The sequence below is a fragment of the Ranitomeya imitator genome, chromosome 2, assembly GCF_032444005.1.
Source record: "Ranitomeya imitator isolate aRanImi1 chromosome 2, aRanImi1.pri, whole genome shotgun sequence".
Classification (NCBI taxonomy): Eukaryota; Metazoa; Chordata; class Amphibia; order Anura; family Dendrobatidae; genus Ranitomeya; species Ranitomeya imitator.
The window spans coordinates 762251520-762269316 of record NC_091283.1 but is presented as its reverse complement, the minus strand read 5'-3'; the positions used below and the strand labels follow the sequence as shown (position 1 = coordinate 762269316).

The 17797-nt window shown below is 41.9% G+C and overlaps 1 protein-coding gene across 5 annotated transcripts in view; it reads left to right on the top strand.

Moving 5' to 3' along the window:
* Positions 1–17329, top strand: part of ANXA7 (annexin A7) — a 118236-nt gene extending 100907 nt beyond the window's left edge. For all 5 annotated transcript variants that reach the window (XM_069753391.1, XM_069753390.1, XM_069753389.1 and 2 more), the window contains 7 exons: positions 38–132; positions 5977–6090; positions 6927–7097; positions 9911–10081; positions 11013–11088; positions 14980–15092; positions 16863–17329. In XM_069753391.1, the coding sequence (XP_069609492.1) occupies positions 38–132; positions 5977–6090; positions 6927–7097; positions 9911–10081; positions 11013–11088; positions 14980–15092; positions 16863–16985 (863 nt within the window). In that variant the 3' untranslated portion in view covers positions 16986–17329. The remainder of the gene's footprint in view (positions 1–37; positions 133–5976; positions 6091–6926; positions 7098–9910; positions 10082–11012; positions 11089–14979; positions 15093–16862) is intronic.
* The last annotated feature ends 468 nt before the right edge of the window (positions 17330–17797 follow it).

Here is a 17797-nt window from a genome sequence, read left to right as displayed (position 1 = left end):
TGATATATATTTTTTTTTTTTTGTGCCTTTCACATAGGAACTGATGAGCAAGCCATAATTGACGTTGTTTCTAATCGTTCTAATGATCAAAGGCAGAAGATTAAGGCGGCGTTCAAGACCGCCTACGGAAAGGTAAGCAATCTGCTAGGGTCTCGGACACCGCTGTACTTCAGGGTGGGGATTTTTTTATTTATTTGGAAGGATGGGGGGGAGGGGTTTCCTGCTCATCCTGAAGAATATTTGAATACAGGTGGGAGAGATTGGTAATAAAACATTTGCTTAGGCAACTCCTATGCAAATAATGGAGTGATGGTAATGGTTGCTGTGCCAGCTCTAGAGTATTTAGTTTCTGTGCTTTAAGATTTAAGTAAGTTTTTAACCCTTTAAGGACCTAGGAAAAAAATTAAGTCTCAATTCTGCCATTTTTGTTCATTGTGAAGTTGTTTCCAGGTCAGTAAGATTATGTGGTTACCAAACCTCCTATAATGTTGTGTGTTTTTACTGGCAGCATTTCTCTCTCTGACCTTCACAAAAATGTGGCAGACCACTTTTTTGTGCATGTGTGAAGAATACTGTGAGGACATAGGCAGATTGTGTCCAGTGACTCCATCGGCTTAATTACTTCGACTCCATCAGGGCTGTCAGTTTCCTACAGATCCCTGTTTGCATGGCGCTCAGTGGAGAGCACACTGTGCACCTAGCCTTAGGTATGTCAACGTCATTATGAGTACATGTGTCTTTCAACCGCTCTGCAGCATCACCAGAAACGTTGCTTGAATCGCGGACAGGAGAGCATTCTGTCGTAATTTACACCACTTCTGGGGTATTAATTATAAATCCATTCCATGCACTTTGCCCTGCTCACTTTTCTAAAACTTGGAACTTTCCAGGACTGTTGTAACTATGCCAAGAGTCAGAAAATGTTTGCAAAATTTTCACGAAACCAAAATTGGTGCAACCTTTAAAATAGACTTACAGACTCAGGCTAGAATACAGGAGAAAACTACTGGACGAGTCGCCGGACCCCAGAGTCTGTTGTAACCTGATCTTTTAGTCCACGTTTATATTTATAGGATGAAGGTATATGTCCAGCATATGCTGACTGAGGTTGGTAGTGTATATTTTGGGGATATGCCTTAGTCAGACATCCTTGTATCACGGTCTGTGTGTGGGCTGTAATGCACTGACTGGCCACTGGTCTCCTGACCCAAATGTGATAGCCTCTTATATAACTGAGGCTGTCCATTTTGGGTCAGGAATCCCACTGTTGGTTCTTCCCTGGCCCATGATACCGAGAGCTGCCTGTGACCTTATTATGCAGGGAAATGTTTGATGTCTAGTTTGTGCTGATAACTGGCTGCTGTGTATGTAATTTGTTTCCCTAGCAGTCACAGTGGGTAGGGAAACACAGTGGGGGTGTCCTAATGAATCCACCAGACTCCAACTGTACGGCAGGAGCAAAGTAAAAGCATTGTAACGTTTTCAACTTATCGAACATTGCGTGTCCATTTTTATGAAAAATCTGCCACCACAAAAAAGAAAAAGACGTTGGTAAACAGACTCTAAACCACGTTGAACCTCCCTTGAGCTTGTGACGTTACCTCTGGCTTTCAGTCAGACGTTTCTGTCACAAGATGGCGGGACTGGAGTGGCCCTGGGAAGAGCAACTGTTGAGTATATTACTAGGGGCAGGCAACCTACATTGACACCACTGCAGAGCGGAAATGAGCCACTTCACACACCCCCTTTAATCTCCATCCTGTTTTCACCTTCATGACCAGGCCAAATTTTACAATTCTGACCACTGACACTTTTGAGGTAATAACTCTAGAACGCTTCAACGGATCCCGGTGACTGAGATGTTTTTTTTTTTACATATTGTACTTTTATGACAGTGGTAACATTTGTTCGATATGACTTGTGTTAATTTGTAAATATTTTTGAAATTCCGCAATAAACTTTTAATTCTTATGCCCAAAATACACTACTCATAAAAACACTAAAGTCCCACATCCTAGATATCACTGAATAAAATATTCCAGTTGCAAATCTATTCATTACATAGAGGAATGTGTTGAGAACTATAAAACATTACATTGATCAATGTAAATCAAAATTAATATCCCATAGAGGCCTGAATTTGGAATGATACTCAAAATCAAAGTGGAAAATCAAACTACAGGTTGATCCAACTCAAGACAAGGAAATGATGCTCAGTAGTGTATGTGACCTCCCTACAACACCTGGGCATGGTCCTGATGAGGCGGCGGATGTTCTGAGGGATCTCTTCCCAGACCTAGATTAAAACACCAGTCAACTCCTGGACAGTCTGTGGGGGGTAACGTGGTGGCGTTGGTGGATGGAATGAGACATGTCCCCAGATTTGCTCGATTGGATTCAGGTCTGGGGAACAGGCGGGCCAGTCCATAGCATCAATGCCTTCAGCATGATTAACTGCTGACACACTCCAGCCAAGTGAGGCCTAGCATTGTCATGCATCAGAAGGAAGCCGGGGCCCAGTGCACTTGCATATCGTCTCACAATGGGTCTGAGGATCTCTACCCCCTTCCCGGTACCTAATGGCAGTTAGGGTACCAGTATCTCTGGCTAGCACATGGAGGGCGGCGCGTCCCTCTTAAGAAATGCCTCCCCACACAATTACTGACCCATTGCCAAACCGGTCATGCTGGAGGATGTTACAGGCAGCAGAACGTTCTCCACCACGTCTCCAGACTCCGTTACTTACTCAGTGTGAACCTGCTCTCAGCCGTGAAGAGCACAGGGTGTCCATGTCGAATCCACCAATCTGCACATGCCAGTCGCCCTGCACGGTGTTGGGCTGTAAACACAACACTCACTTGTGGATGTCGAGCCCTCATGAAGTCAGTTTCTGACAGTTTGAGCAGACACATGGATGTTAGTGGCCTGCTGGAGGTCATTTTGCAGGGCTCTGGCACTGTTCCTCCTTGCACAAAGGAGGGCGTAGCGGTCCGACTGCTGGGTTGTTGCCCTCCTACAGCCCCCTCCACGTCTCCTGATCTGGCCTTTCTCCTTGTATCTGCTCCATTCTCTGGACACTGCTGACAGACACCACTACCCTTCTTGCCACAGCTTGCATTGATGTGCTATCCTGGATGAGCTGCACTACCTGAGCAAGTTCTTTGGGTTGTATACACCACCTCATGCTACTGTACAGTATTTTTAAGGGTGAGAGCAATGACCAAATGCAAAAGGTACCAAGACAGCCAAAGGATGAGTACAGAGAAATGGTCTGTGGTCACCCCCTGCAGAATCACTCATTTTATAGGAGTTGTATTGATAATTGCCTTTCATTCCTACCTGTTGTCTGTTCTATTTGCAAAACAGCAGGAGAAATTGGTCGGTGTTGCTTCACAACTGGACAGGTTGATTCACAGAAGTGTTTTTTAATGCTTCCCTTTATTTATTTGTTTGTTTATTTTAGCACCATGGTTACCCCCTTCACAAACTTGGGATTTTCCATTTTTGCATCTTGTTTTTGCTCCCCTTCCCAGAGCCATAACATTTTTTTTTCCTGTTTAATACGGCTGTGTGAGGGCTTGATTTCTGCAGGATGTGACGTACTTTTGTGATGAAATTGCAAAAAAAGTAGTTATATTGGTTTTTTTTTTGCCAAGTTCACTAAATGCTAAAACTGACCTGCCATTACGATTCCCCTGGTCATTAAGAGTTCATTCAGATACAAAACATGTATAGGTTCCTTTTTTATTTAAGTGCTGAAAAAAAAATCTGGTGCTGTTTTTGTGAAGACACTGTCTTCGAATTTGCATATACAGTGTCTTCTACAAAATGGCGCTGAGATCATGTTATGTGCATGCGTTGACTTGGGCGCACATCCTGGTTTCGGACAGACTCGCCCACCGCTATCTGGCACAGTTTTTGTGAAGACACTGAATTTGCATATAGTGTCTTCAATAAAATGGCGCCACGGTCACGGTATGCGCACTCACTGACTCTGGAGCCACACTGCACAGGTGCCGCCCATCCCGCCTTTGGACAGAAGGATGCATCCACCATTATGAGGTTCCGTCTGAATCACGTATTTGTTTTTTTTTTTTTTTTTTTTTTGCAGTTTCTCATGCAGTATAAGTGATTAGACGACTTTTATTCTTTGGGTTGGTGCCATTAGGGTATGTTCACACAAGGCGTTTTTGATGCATGTTTTTTTTTTTTTTAATGCAAATTATACTGCTGCGTTTTACAGTAACAGCAAAGTCTGAAATTTCAGAGTTCTCATGCACACAGCTGGCGTTTCTGCTGCAGATAATTTACATATTGTGGCTTGTAAACCCACACCGCGGGTGAGTTACACAGCATCAAATAGAAGCACAGTGGGTATGGTATTTCAGTAAATCACATCCGCTGTGCTTGCAATGTAGAACGCAGCATTTTGGACACAGCGCAGGTGAGCTGCATCCAAATCGCTGCTGTTTCGGATCATGGGCACGTACCATATGAAGTAGCATGTTGTGAATTTTTTTTATATTGCGCATAACCATATTTTGAGGTATAATTTTTCCATATTTCTGCCAACAGTCATGTTATGGCTTGATTTTTGCGGGACAAGTTGACTTTTTTTTATCAGTACCATTTTTGGGCACATGACTTTTTATTGCTTTATTTTCAATGCAATTCGGGATTTAGCTTATTTTATTTATTTATTTATTTATATACCATATATTGCGTTCCATGTGTCCAGCTTTACTTTTTGGGTTGGTATGATGACAGCGATATCCCATTTTATATAATTTTTTTGTTTGTTTTGGAGCTTTTACACAATCTATTTTATAGAAAAAGATTATTTTTGCATCACTTTATTCTGGGAAGCTATAACTTCCCACCGCCCTCTCCACTGATGAAGCCTTATGGCAGCTTGTTTTTTGGCTGAACAAGATAGTATTTTCAGTGGCACCATTTTTATTTGCATTCATCTTTTTGATTGCGTTCCATTCCACTTTTTGTTCAGCTGTAAGGTGAAAAAGCACACTTTTTTTTTTTTATGTGTTCACAGAAGGGGGTGACAGTATTACAGGTTGGGTCATTCTAGCAGCAATTATGTGTACTTTTGTGTGTGTGTGTGTGTGTGTGTGTGTGTGTGTGTGTGTGTGTGTGTTTATGCACGCACACAAAGTGCACTGAACACTAAAAAGAAAAAAAAAAGTGTGCGCTATCTAATTTTTTTTTTTCTTGGTCCCTCTGTGGGACTGACACAAGCCTTAGACAATGATCTTCGACATGGTCTAAGAGGTTTACCCTAGTTTGATGATCCAGGTCACCAAGCAATATTGACTTTGCAGAGGCGGGGAGGGGGCACCCTCTCAATCTACCTGCCTTCTAAATGTTGTGATCCATATCGCCATGATGTATCCGTACATCCTAAGTTGGGAAGGGGCTAAACAAACAAAAAAAACAGCAAAAAACTGTGATGGATTTATTTAGCTAGATCTGTGGTTTTGTGTTTTTTTTTTTTTTTTTTTTCTTCTCTCGCTTGTTTGGAGAGTGGTCCTACACCCTCCAACCCACCCTTCATTTATGTAGCCCTTTTCATAAGGCACCATAGGTTGATGGCCAATCTATTACTTTTTCTAATATCTTATTACATTCTTCAATATAATTAATTTTGCTCACCATTGTGGGAAAAGAGTTTGTTTTTTTTGTTTGTTTTTGTTATTTTGCATAATTAGTGATTGCACTCATTGCTCTTGTCTGAACCTTCGGCCGCTGCGATGCACAATAACTGCACTATTTGTTTTCAAAACCTCGTGACCATTGGGCGTCACAATGGGATGTGCCCAGATGCCGGGGCTGGCGGCATACATGAGCGAATTCTGTGTAAGCAAAACCTGATGATGCTGTTTGCAGGCTAGATTTGTTATTTAGACTCTCTGGATATATGCTTGTCTTTGATCACTATATATTTATTTTTTTTATATGTAGGATTTGATTAAAGATTTGAAGTCTGAACTGAGCGGCCATGTTGAGGAACTCATCATCGCACTCTTTATGCCTCCAACATATTATGATGCCTGGAGCTTGCACCATGCCATGAAGGTAATGCTACATATTACACTTGTATTGTAACAGCCTTTTGAAAAGGGCAAAGCCTACGTCACCGTGCGCATGGCAGAGTAAATGTTACGGTGTACATGAATCTCATTTGACTTCACACGTATAACAGTTAGCCGGATACTGGCGGTGTCCTTATGTCTTCTGTGTTTTTTAGCTGTTACTCTTACCGAAATACTTAACCAGTTTAAAAATTTGACCATTTACCCCTTAATGACCATGCACAATTCTTTTAAGATGTCACACATAATAAAGACACGACCGTTACACTTTTAAGCATATTGCACCACTTTTATGTTTCCTTATTGCAGAGTTGGAGTGGTGCTACTAATTAAAGTTCCCTGCCTCCAGGATTAATATTTACAGCCGCCGTCTTCATCTTTTATAACCGCTCTGGTCATCTTCTGCAGGTTGTGACCTGCTGGATCTCTCCAGTGTTTGCTGGGCTATCCGAAAGTCACAGCTCAGGGTAATTCAATGAGGGCCAGAAGGAGGCCAGCACAAGGCTCTCGTAGATTTACACTGAGAGCTTGTGACCGTTACCTGTGACATCCGGCCAGTGAAGTGTAGCAGTCACGAGATCACAGCGCTGGGAAGAGCTGAAGATGACGGCTGATAAGTATAACACTTAGATCAGGGAACTTGGATTAATAACACCACTCCAGCACTGAAACGAAAAACAAACACTAGAGTGGTGCACTAAAATGTTGTTACATGCGATTTGTGTGTTCTTCATGATCATCCCTTGTAGGCATTGTGAAAGTAACTGTGTTTTATGTATTGTATTTGTAATGTGTTTCTTTTTTTCCCCCCTATTCTAGGGAGCAGGAACGAAGGAAGGTGTGCTCATTGAGATCTTGTGCAGCAGGACGAATAGTGAAATCCGGAACATTGTTGCATGTTACAAGTCAGAGTTTGGGCGAGACATTGAGAAGGATGTGCGATCTGATACCTCTGGTCATTTTGAGAGGCTTTTAGTGTCTATGTGCCAGGTGAGCTGAGTAACTCTCTCAATGCTTTGATTTAAAGGGGTTGTCCCCTTTCACTTCTTATTTTTCCTCTTGCATTGACTTGGAATTAGCAGGCCAGGTCACTTTGCTGCTCCACTTTCCAAAGACTCCCCTCACACCTGCAATGTAATCCTGTTCTGACGTCACGTGGTACAGTGTCCCCAAAGCACTGCCATGTTGACCGTACATCTTCACTGACATTCCTTCACCCTATGGCATGATTGACATTGTATTCCAACGCATGCAGCAAGAAAGAGGATTCTGAGGTATATAAGATTAGGATCTCAATGGAGGGCAAAGCTTCTCTCCTCTCCCAGGAGAAGCGCTGGGGAGCTCTGGAGGTATAGTTTTCAGCATAAGGCCGGTTTCACATGTCAGTTGCTCTGGTACGTGTAGTGAGTTTTCTGACGTACTGGAGACACTGACACACGTAGACCTATTCAAACGAATGGGTCTATGCACATGCCTGCATGTTTTCACGGACCGTGTGTCCGTGTGCAAAACACGGAGACATGTCCTTTTTTTTTTTTTTTCTTCTGGCAGCACTGTCCGCAAAGCATCCCGCACACTGAGAACAGTGTGCACGCTCCTCCGTGTGCACGTACCGCCGCAGGAGAAACAGCGCTACAGTTAAGCGCTGTCCCCTGCGTGTGGTGCTGAAGCCGGCATTCATCCCTTCTGTCCTGCTCGGCTGAAAGCAGCGCTTGCAGGAGAGAAGGGATGAAAAATCAAGTTGTTTTTTTTTTTTTTGTTAAAAATAAAGTTTGGGGTCATCTCCCGCCTACCACCCCTCCCCACCCCCCGCGCGTCTGACCCCTAGCAGAGAAATACTCACCCAGCTCCTGCGATGCCTCCTCTCAGCGGCGGCAGCTTGTCCTGTGTGAGCGGTCACGTGGTACCGCTCATTAGTGATGAATATGCGGCTCCACCCCTATGGCAGGTGGAACCGCATATTCATCACTGTAATGAGCGGTACCACGTGACCGCTCACACAGGACAAAGCTGCCGGTGCTGAGAGGAGGCATCGTGGGAGCTGGGTGAGTATTTCTCTGCTAGGGGACGGGCGGGAGATGACCCCAAACTTTATTTTTAACAAAATAAACTTGATTTTTCATCCCTTCTCTCCTGCAAGCGCTGCTTTCAGCTGAGCAGGACAGAAGGGATGAATGGCGGCTTCAGCACCACACGCAGGGGACAGCGCTGTCTCTCCTGCACGGTCAGTGTGGTCCTCAGGCGGCACACGGCTTCTGCAGGTGTGCCACACTGATGTGCCACGTGAGCACACGGACACGTATAACTCCGGTACCGATTTCTCCGGTACCGGAATTATCTGGACATGTTTTCTCTCCATCCGAAGAAGGAAAAAAAAATAAGTTCAATTTTATTCAGATCAGACTAATCAGTGGCCTCAGTATTTCAGCTGGAAAGGGGGAAAAAAATTCTCCATTCTGTCATTCCGTGACAATCGGACTGCACTCGGATATCGTTAATCAGTGCAGTTTAATGTTTTTCACAGATCCATATACACTTGCATTGCCAATTTTGATCCGAGTGTTGGATCCAAATTGGACATGTTTTACTATTTTTTTTTTTTTTTTTTCTTGGATCACTCACTCTGAATTAAAAATATGACCTTTGCACAGCCCCATAGAATAATAGTGGTAGTGTGCACGAGCTATAAAGATTGGAACTACTGTAGCCCCACTACTGCTTTGGGAGGTGTTCAAGGAGGAGTCATGGGGACCATTGGTCTCGGGAAGAAATCTGTGTGGTTGGGCACCCTTGCCTATTGTCTCTTAGCCTAACATTTGTTTTTATATATTCACACGTTTAAAGCATACCAAAAGTTAAAAAAAAATTGTTAAAATATTTAAAAAAAAATTAAAGTTCAAATCCTCCCCCCTTCGCCCCATTCAAAATAAAATAATTAAAATCAAACATACACATTTGGTATTGCCGTTTTCAGAATTTGTCCGATCAATAAAAAAAAAAAAAAAAAAAAAAATTTTTTTTACCTGATATCTAAACGGCATAGCGAGAAGTCAAAACGCCAAAATTTCATTTTTGGGAGTTTTTTTTGGGTTGCTGCGACATTGCATTAAAATGCAATAACGGGCTATCAAAATAATGTATCTGCACCAAACTGGTATGATTAAAAACGTCAGCTCAGCACCCAAAAAAATAAGCCTTCACCCGACCCGAGATCACGAAAAATGGTGACTCTACTGGTATCGGAAAATGGCATTTTTTTTTTTTTAAGTTTGGAATTTTTTTTCCACCACTTACGGTAGATAAAAAGGAACCTAGACATGTTTGGTGTCTCTGAACTCGTAAAGACGTGGAAAATCATAGTGGCAGGCAGGTCAGTTTTAGCATTTGGTGAACCTAGTAAAAAAGCCAAATAAACAAACAAGTGTGGGTTTGCACTTATTTTTGTAATTTCACCGCTCTTGGAATTTATTTCCCGTTTTCTAGTACACTACATGGTAAAATCAATGATTTCCTTCAAAAGTACAACTCGTCCTGCTAAAAACAAGCCCTCACATGACCATATTGATGGAAAAATAAAAAAGTTATGGCTCTGGGAAGAAGGGGAGCAAAAAACTAAAACGCAAAACCGAGAAAAGCTTCGGGGGTTAAGGGGTTCAAATTTTTGTATTAAAAAAAAAACAAAAAAAAAACATAACCTGACATACTTCATGTTTTTTTTTTTTTTTTTTTGTTTTGTGTTTTCTTTGCCTGATGTAACAACACATTAGATGCTGTTTTCTAAATGATCTAATCTCTTCCCTCAGGGAAATAGAGATGAAAGCCAGACTGTTAACGTGCAACAAGCTGAGCAAGATGCCCAGCGTCTATACCAAGCTGGTGAAGGAAAAATGGGAACAGATGAGTCTTCCTTTAATTTGGTACTGGCAAGTCGCAGCTTCCCACAGTTGAAGGCTGTGGCAGACGCATATGCCAGAGTAAGTAAATGTTTGTGTCAAAGATTTAATTGAATGATTTGCAATTACACTGATCATGTAATCGGACTGGATTTTCGACTCTACGTTCTGTAACTTATTAGTGAAAAATAAATCAGGCACACTTTAAGTGCAGTTTGTTCTTGGGACTATTGGATAAAGGCCCCTTTCACACATCAGTTTCTTGTGGTCAGTCACAATCCGTTGGCTCGTCGGATCCGTTGCAGATTATGAAAAACTGATGCGACGGATCGTTTTTTTTTTTGGATGGATCCTACTAGCGGATCAGGCTAATTGGATCCGAAAAAAGGGGAGCATGCTCAGTTTTAAAAAAAAAAACAAACAAACAAACAAAAAACGGAATCTGTCCCCAGATACCGTCATTTGACGGATCTGGCGCCATAGTCTTCCATTCTAGCAAACGACGTACAGCAATGGATCCGTCGCTGTCTGTTTTCTTTTACGGAGACAAAAACATTACTCTGTCCGTTGTCTCCGGCCACCGGACAGACAATTTTTAAGTGATCCGGCAAATGACGGATGAAACGCGAGGCCATCAGTCGCAATCATCGCTTATACAAGTTTATGAGAAAAAAAAAAGGATCTGGCGGCATCAGTCGCTGGATCCTTAATTTTTTTTCAAAATTCAACGGATTGCAAAAAAAACTGATGTGTGAAAGGGGCCAAAACGTGACAAGTGAAAAGATTACACAAAGTATCGGAGGAAAAAATCTAAGTTAAAATTTGTTACAACTGGAACACTTGCGTACCCTATAAGGACATTTTATAAATGTCAGTCTGGGCCAATGCAGAGTGATGTTAATAACATTTTTTTACAACTCAAAGGTATTTGTGCCAAGGGGAAACTTTGTCCATTAATATAACAATTATTATTATTTTTTTATTATAAAGCTAATTTCATTATCTGTTTCAGATTTCAAAGCGTGACTTGGTAAGTGCCATAGGAAGAGAATTCTCTGGACACATAGAAGATGGATTAAAAGCAATTGGTATGTAAAAACATCTAAGGTACTCTTATAGTAAATTCAGTAAAAAAAAAAAAGGAAAAAAAAAAAGTTACTCTTGATATGTGACTGATGCATGGAGGGTGATTAAAATTGTGAAGTGAGTGATTGTTACCTCTTCATACTCCATGGAGTATCAGTTGTCGGCAGTAGTCTGATACATAAAAAAACTAAACCAATCAAGACAAGATTAAAATAGAAAAAAGACATGATAATAAAGGAGATAACATGCAATTAAAAACAGGGGAAGCAGAGCACCGCACGCAATATAAAGATCTGCTGTACTGACACCTTAGAGGCTCTGCCAATGTGACATGAGACCCGCAAACCATTCCAGGCCAAATATGCATTCGCATGGCGCTCCTTCTCTTCTGAGCCTCCTACTGTGACTGAAGGGTAGTATCCGACCACATATGGGGTATTAACGAACTCGGGCGAAATTACGTACCAAATTTTGGAAGAAGCATGCGAAACGCGCGTCGGGGATCTGCATTGCGCTACCAGGTTAACCCCTTATCAGCCTATGCACCTTACTTACTGCTGCTGCTAATGCATTGTATTTAACTCTGCTGCTATACTTATGCTGTAAACTCTTGCTGCTATATTTACATTGGCTATTTGTCAGTTGATTCTCATACACACGCATTCTTATGCTCTTGTAGCCATTTGGAGCCTGTTTAGGCACATCTATTTAAAGCACTATGCACTTTATACAGCATATGTACTTACAATAAATTATATTTTGCTTAGCAGTTTATCAGGCAGAATTAGGATTAACCTTGATTTGATGGCTAAATTATTTCTGGAAGTGATCACATACTCTGACCTTTAGGATGTAATGTGCACCTGAACAGATTGTAACCTAATTTTGGATGTGACTATATATTCTGCTTCTTTGGATGCAATGTGCACCTTTTAATATACACTGCTCAAAAAATAAAGGGAACACTAAAATCCCACATACTAGATATCACTGAATGAAATATTCCAGTTATAAATCATAATTCATTACATAGTGGAATGTATTGAGAACAATAAAACCTAAAAATGATCAACGTAAATCACAATTACAGGGAATCTGTCACCCCCCAAAATCGAAGATGAGCTAAGCCCACCGGCATTAGGGGCTTATCTACAGCATTCTGTAATGCTGTAGATAAGCCCCCGATGTATCCTGAAAGATGAGAAAAAGAGGTTAGATTATACTCACTCAGGGGCGGTCCCGCTGTGCCTGCGCACTGCAGTACTTAAGTATGCCTGCACTGGAGCCGCAGCGTGAAGACAAGAGGACATCATCCTATAAAGATGGGAGGCCCCCAGGTGAGTATAATCTAACCTCTTTTTCTCATCTTTCAGGATACATCGGGGCTTTATCTACAGCATTACAGAATGCTGTAGATAAGCCCCTGATGCCAGTGGGCTTAGCTCATCTTCGATTTTGGGGGTGACAGGTTCCCTTTAATATCCCATGGAGATCTGGAGTTGGAATGATACTCAAAATCAAAGTGGAAAATGAAGTTACAGGCTGATCCAACTTCAGTGGAAATGCCTAAAGACAAAAATGATGCTCAGTAGTGTGTGTGTGTCTTCCACGTGCCTGAATGACCTCCCTACAACACCTGCGCATGCTCCTGATGAGGCTGCGGATGGTCTCCTGAGGGATCTCCTCCCAGACCTTGGACTAAAACATCCGCCAATTCCTGGACAGTCTGTGGTGCAATGTGACCTTGGTGGATGGTGCGAGACATGATGTCCCAGATGTGTTCAATTGGATTCAAGTCTGGGGAACGATTGGGCGTGCCAGTCCATATCTTCAATGCCTTCATCTTGCACGAACTGCTGACACACTCCAGCCACATAAGGTCTGGCATTGCCCTGCATTAGGAGGAACCCCGAGCCAACCACACCAGCATATGGTCTCACAAGGGGTCTGAGGATCTCATCTCGGTACCTAGTGGCAGTCAGGCTACCTCTGGCAAGCACATGGAGGGCTGTGCGGCCCTCCAAAGAAATGCCACCCCACAGCATTACTGACCCACTGCCAAACCAGTCATGCTGAAGGATGTTGCAGGCAGCAGATCGCTCTCCACGGCGTCTCCAGACTCTGTCACATCTGTCTCGTGCTCAGTGTAAACCTGCTTTCATCTGTGAAGAGCACAGGGAGCCAGTGGCGAATTTGCCAATCCTGGTGTTCTGTGGCAAATGCCATGCGCCCTGCAGTGTTGGGCTGTGAGCACAACCCCTATCTGTGGTTGTCGGGCACTCAGACCATCCTCATGGAGTCTGTTTCTAACTGTTTTGTGCAGAGACATGCACATTTGTGGCCTGCTGGAGGTCGTCTTGCAGGGCTCTGGCAGTGCTCCTCCTGTTCCTCCTTGCACAGAGGCTGAGGTAGCGGTTCTGCTGCTGGGTTGTTGCCCTCTTACGGCCACCTCATGTCTCCTGGTAGCGCCTCCAGCCTTTGGACACTACGCTGACACACAGCTTGCACTGATGTGCCATTCTGGATGAGCTGCACTACCTGAGCCACTTGTGTGGGTTGTAGAGTCCGTCTCATGCTACCACGAGTTTGAAAACACAACCAACATTCAAAAGTGACCACATCTCAGTACCAATGCTTTCTGGCTGATGTTTTGGTCTGTGGTCCCCACCTGCAGAACCACTCCTTTATTGAGTGTGTCTTGATAATTGCCAATAATTTCCATCTGTTGTCTATTGCATTTGCACAACCGCATGTGAAATAGGAAACAACACTGTTTGACAATCAAAGTGGACAGTTTGGTTTCACAGAAGTTTGATTTACTTGGAGTTCTATTGTTTAAAATGTTCCCTTAATTTTTTTGAGCAGTGTATAAATTTTCTTCAAAAATAGGATACCTTGACAGTGTGAAATGATCAGGCTTTTTTTGTTCCTTTTATGAGTAATTTTGATTATTAGGAACTTAAAATGTATCTGGTAGGCAGTCTTTTTGTATTGGTGTCTCCGTTTTTTTTTTTTTTTTTCTCATTTACTTTTAGAATTATTTGTGAAAAGTTTTTGACATTGGCTTATGCTTCCTTGTTTTGGATTGATACTTTTAGGAAGTGCCACATACTTGGCCATTATTTTAGGCTTTGTGAATGAGGTGGAGGGACGATGGTCAGTTTTGACCACTTATTGTTTTTGGTGGATCGTGGGCGATCAGCTGTGAATAGAGATGTGCCTGGTCATTGTAATCCTTCCTCTGATAATAAGCTTGCTGAAAACTAAAAGTTCTGAAAACTGCAGCATTTATCATTTTCTCCATATCACAATCTGTATTGAAGTCAAAAAAGGTAAAAAATACATACACTGCAAAAACTGGGTTTTGAACAAGAAGTTATTTTGTGATGACCTTCCCTGGGGGGAAAAAAAAATCATGCTTCCCAATGTTTAGAATGTTTCAAGTCGTACAATTAGAATTGTGTAAATTGTGACTGACTGTTCATGTTAAAAATGGTTACAAATAAATGGAGTGTTCCAACTTCCATGCCTTTTTATAAAACCAGTCAATAAAGGTCATACTTGACACTTAACCTTTTGTCATACATACTAAAAAGTTGTGTATTAGGCTTAAAACACTGCAACATTTAATTCACCCATGGCAAATGTATCTATTTGTACAAAACGTCTTGCACAAACTTAGCAGGTGTCTCAACCTTGAACCCATAACACTAGTTCACAGCGAATCAGCCCGGCTAAGTGTGTACTTTTTGTTTTATTCTCTCCTGTTTTTGTTTTTCCCTGTAGTCTGTGAATAGAAAATTTTCTGCTAACATTGAGCAGCTGACAGTGTAAAATCCACCCTGCTGCTGCAGCCGTTCCTGTGTCTCAATGCTCTTTGTATCTCTTTACAGTGCAATGTGCCATAAACCGTCAAGCCTATTTTGCCGAGAGACTTTATAAGGCCATGAAAGGAGCAGGTACCAAAGACTCTACTTTGATCAGGGTCGTCGTAACCCGCAGTGAGGTATGTATCTGATTTTGCTAAGAACATAAATGCATTTATCATTTCACAAAAGTGGTGTTATTTAGTAGACAAACGGCAAAGAATTGGAACAGCACCGTACATATAAATAATGGATTCAAGGCCCCCTATCTGTTTGTAGTAATGATAGCAATAAAAAAAGGCAGACAGCACTCCAAAAACTGGTAGGAAAAAGTGGACTTTAAGAGCACATATGGTGTGGCAACGTTTCGGCTGTGACCAGCCTTTATCATAGATGCATAGATTGATATGTAGAATAATGGGGAATATTACCGGTTTAGCTGATGCTACAAGTGGCAAATTTTGTACGGTCTTTAAAAGATGAACTGCACAATCTTCACTTTGAATAATGCGACCACAGTCTTTAAATAACAATAAGTTACTGTGTAGTAATAGCACAGCTATACTGTGCCATTGTGATTGTACCCACTAGTATACAAAGTAGATTTATAATAATGTAGTCATTAATTTGTGCCGTTTTAAATGTGCCCCGTAATTACCGTATTTTGCGGACTATAAGGAAACAAATGTTTTTTGTAATAAAATGGGGGTGCGTCTTAGTCCAATTTTGCAGTAGCTTACCAGAAAGGTGGCGGCTTTGGAGCGGAGTCACGTGAGGCAAGGTCGTCGCTGCTGCAGGAAGCTGTTGGGAGTGGGAGTGATGCTGAGAGCCCTCGGCTTTTGCAAAACATCTGTGTCCCCCTCACCTCCCATTAATTTCCCTGAAGAAAAAAAAAAAAAAGCCACCGGAGTAGCAGCACACGCGCAGATTGAGATCTCTGCACCAAAATCTTGACTGCCATTTTCCTGGAGTCTACTGTATGGAAAGTGCGGGGGTCCAGGCTTTCACAAAATTTCGGCAGAGCCCCTGCACCGCCGAACATCACCTCCTACCAGCCTGGGGTCCACAGGATTCCCTGCCTCCAGCTTCCTGCAGCAGCAACCCTGCCCCAGCTCTCCCACCCAAGGTAAGCTACCATAAAAACCAGAGTAGAAGACGCACCACCGTTTAAAAAAAAATAAAATAGTTTTCTTATGTTCTGCCTTAGAATTTTGGGTGCGTTTTTATAATTTGCAAAATACAGTATCCTGTGTAAACTGACCTGCAGTGTGTATTTCAACATGTCAGTCTCTTTTGGGTACGCTGAGTGTTACGTGCAGATTTTTCCCACAGAATTGCATTCGTTGGTAAAAATCTGCATATGGCTATGGAAGCGCATTGTAAATGCGTGTAAACCGCACATCTGTATCAATAAAGATAGTCAAAGCCATTTGAAATCTGACACACCAAAAAGAGACAAACCACAGCATGAAAAACTCGATAAAACCGCATGTATAGAAATCCCACTCCTAAAACCACAAGTCACCTAACAGTGCAGATTTTTGGCACCTATCAAATGCTCATCATGGAAACGCAGCCTAAATGCTTGGAACAGCCCCACAAATGGGCAGGAAGGAAACCACAATGTACATCTAGGCCACTAAGCAGTAGCTCGAAATGTAACAAAAAATAATGTAATTTTCCTATAATCTGTTAACCCTTTGCTGGAAGGACTTCACCGACGCGCACTCGCACCCTCAGACCCAATACTTTATACTTACGGGTGGCATTTTGCATCAGGGTGTAATGTTTCACTTTCTTTCATGCATCCTCCATATCCTTGATGCTGCTTGGTTTGGATCACAATGATTTGCATTGCGATATTGCAGCTGGTCTTGACTCTTACTGTTCCAAATCTTTTGTCTTTTCAGATTGATCTTGTGCAGATAAAACAAGCCTTTGTACAAATGTACCAGAAGAGCCTTGCCTCCATGATCGCAGGTGATACCAGTGGAGACTACAGAAAGATGCTGCTTGCCATTACTGGTCAATAGTGTCCATCCTGTCACTGCAGTGTGCTGGCGATTATGGGTTTATATGTTTTATAATGGTTCTGAAGGTGTCTGTACAGGAGGCGGGTAGCAGGTGATCGTGTATGTATGGTGTCTTATTACCCATCAAACATTTATAAAACCACTTTTCCTGGGATTTTCTCAGTCTTGTCCATTACCAGGAAATTGGACACATTTTAGGCATTTCTAGTATTTGTTCCCTTTGAGAAATATTACACACTATACTTAAAACTAGAATGTTATCATGTATTCCCATACTCTGCATAATTCATATAAAATCTGCATATTGCACGAATAAATGTTTATTCCTTATGGTTTTCTACCTACACTTGTCTTTGCTTTGTACTAATTTCTGGTAATAACCGTCATTTCAGCTCAGTATAATCAATAGCTCAGTCTTATCATCTACATTCCCCATTCATAGCTCTCTAGGGGGACCAAAAATTTATAGTAATGTTTCTGCCTTCCCACATCAGCACAATTTTGGAAACAAATTTTTTTTTTTGCTAGGAAGTTATAAGGGTTAAAATTTGACCAGCGATTTCTCATTTTTACAACAAAATTTACAAAACTATTTTTTCTAGGGACCACCTCACATTTGAAGTCAGTTTGAGGGGTCTATATGGCTGAAAATACCCAAAAGTGACACCATTCTAAAAAATGCACCCCTCAAGGTGCACAAAACCACATTCAAGAAGTTTATTAACCCTTCAGGTGCTTCACGGCAGCAGAAGCAACATGGAAGGAAAAAATGAACATTTTAACTTTTTAGTCACAAAAATTATCTTTTAACA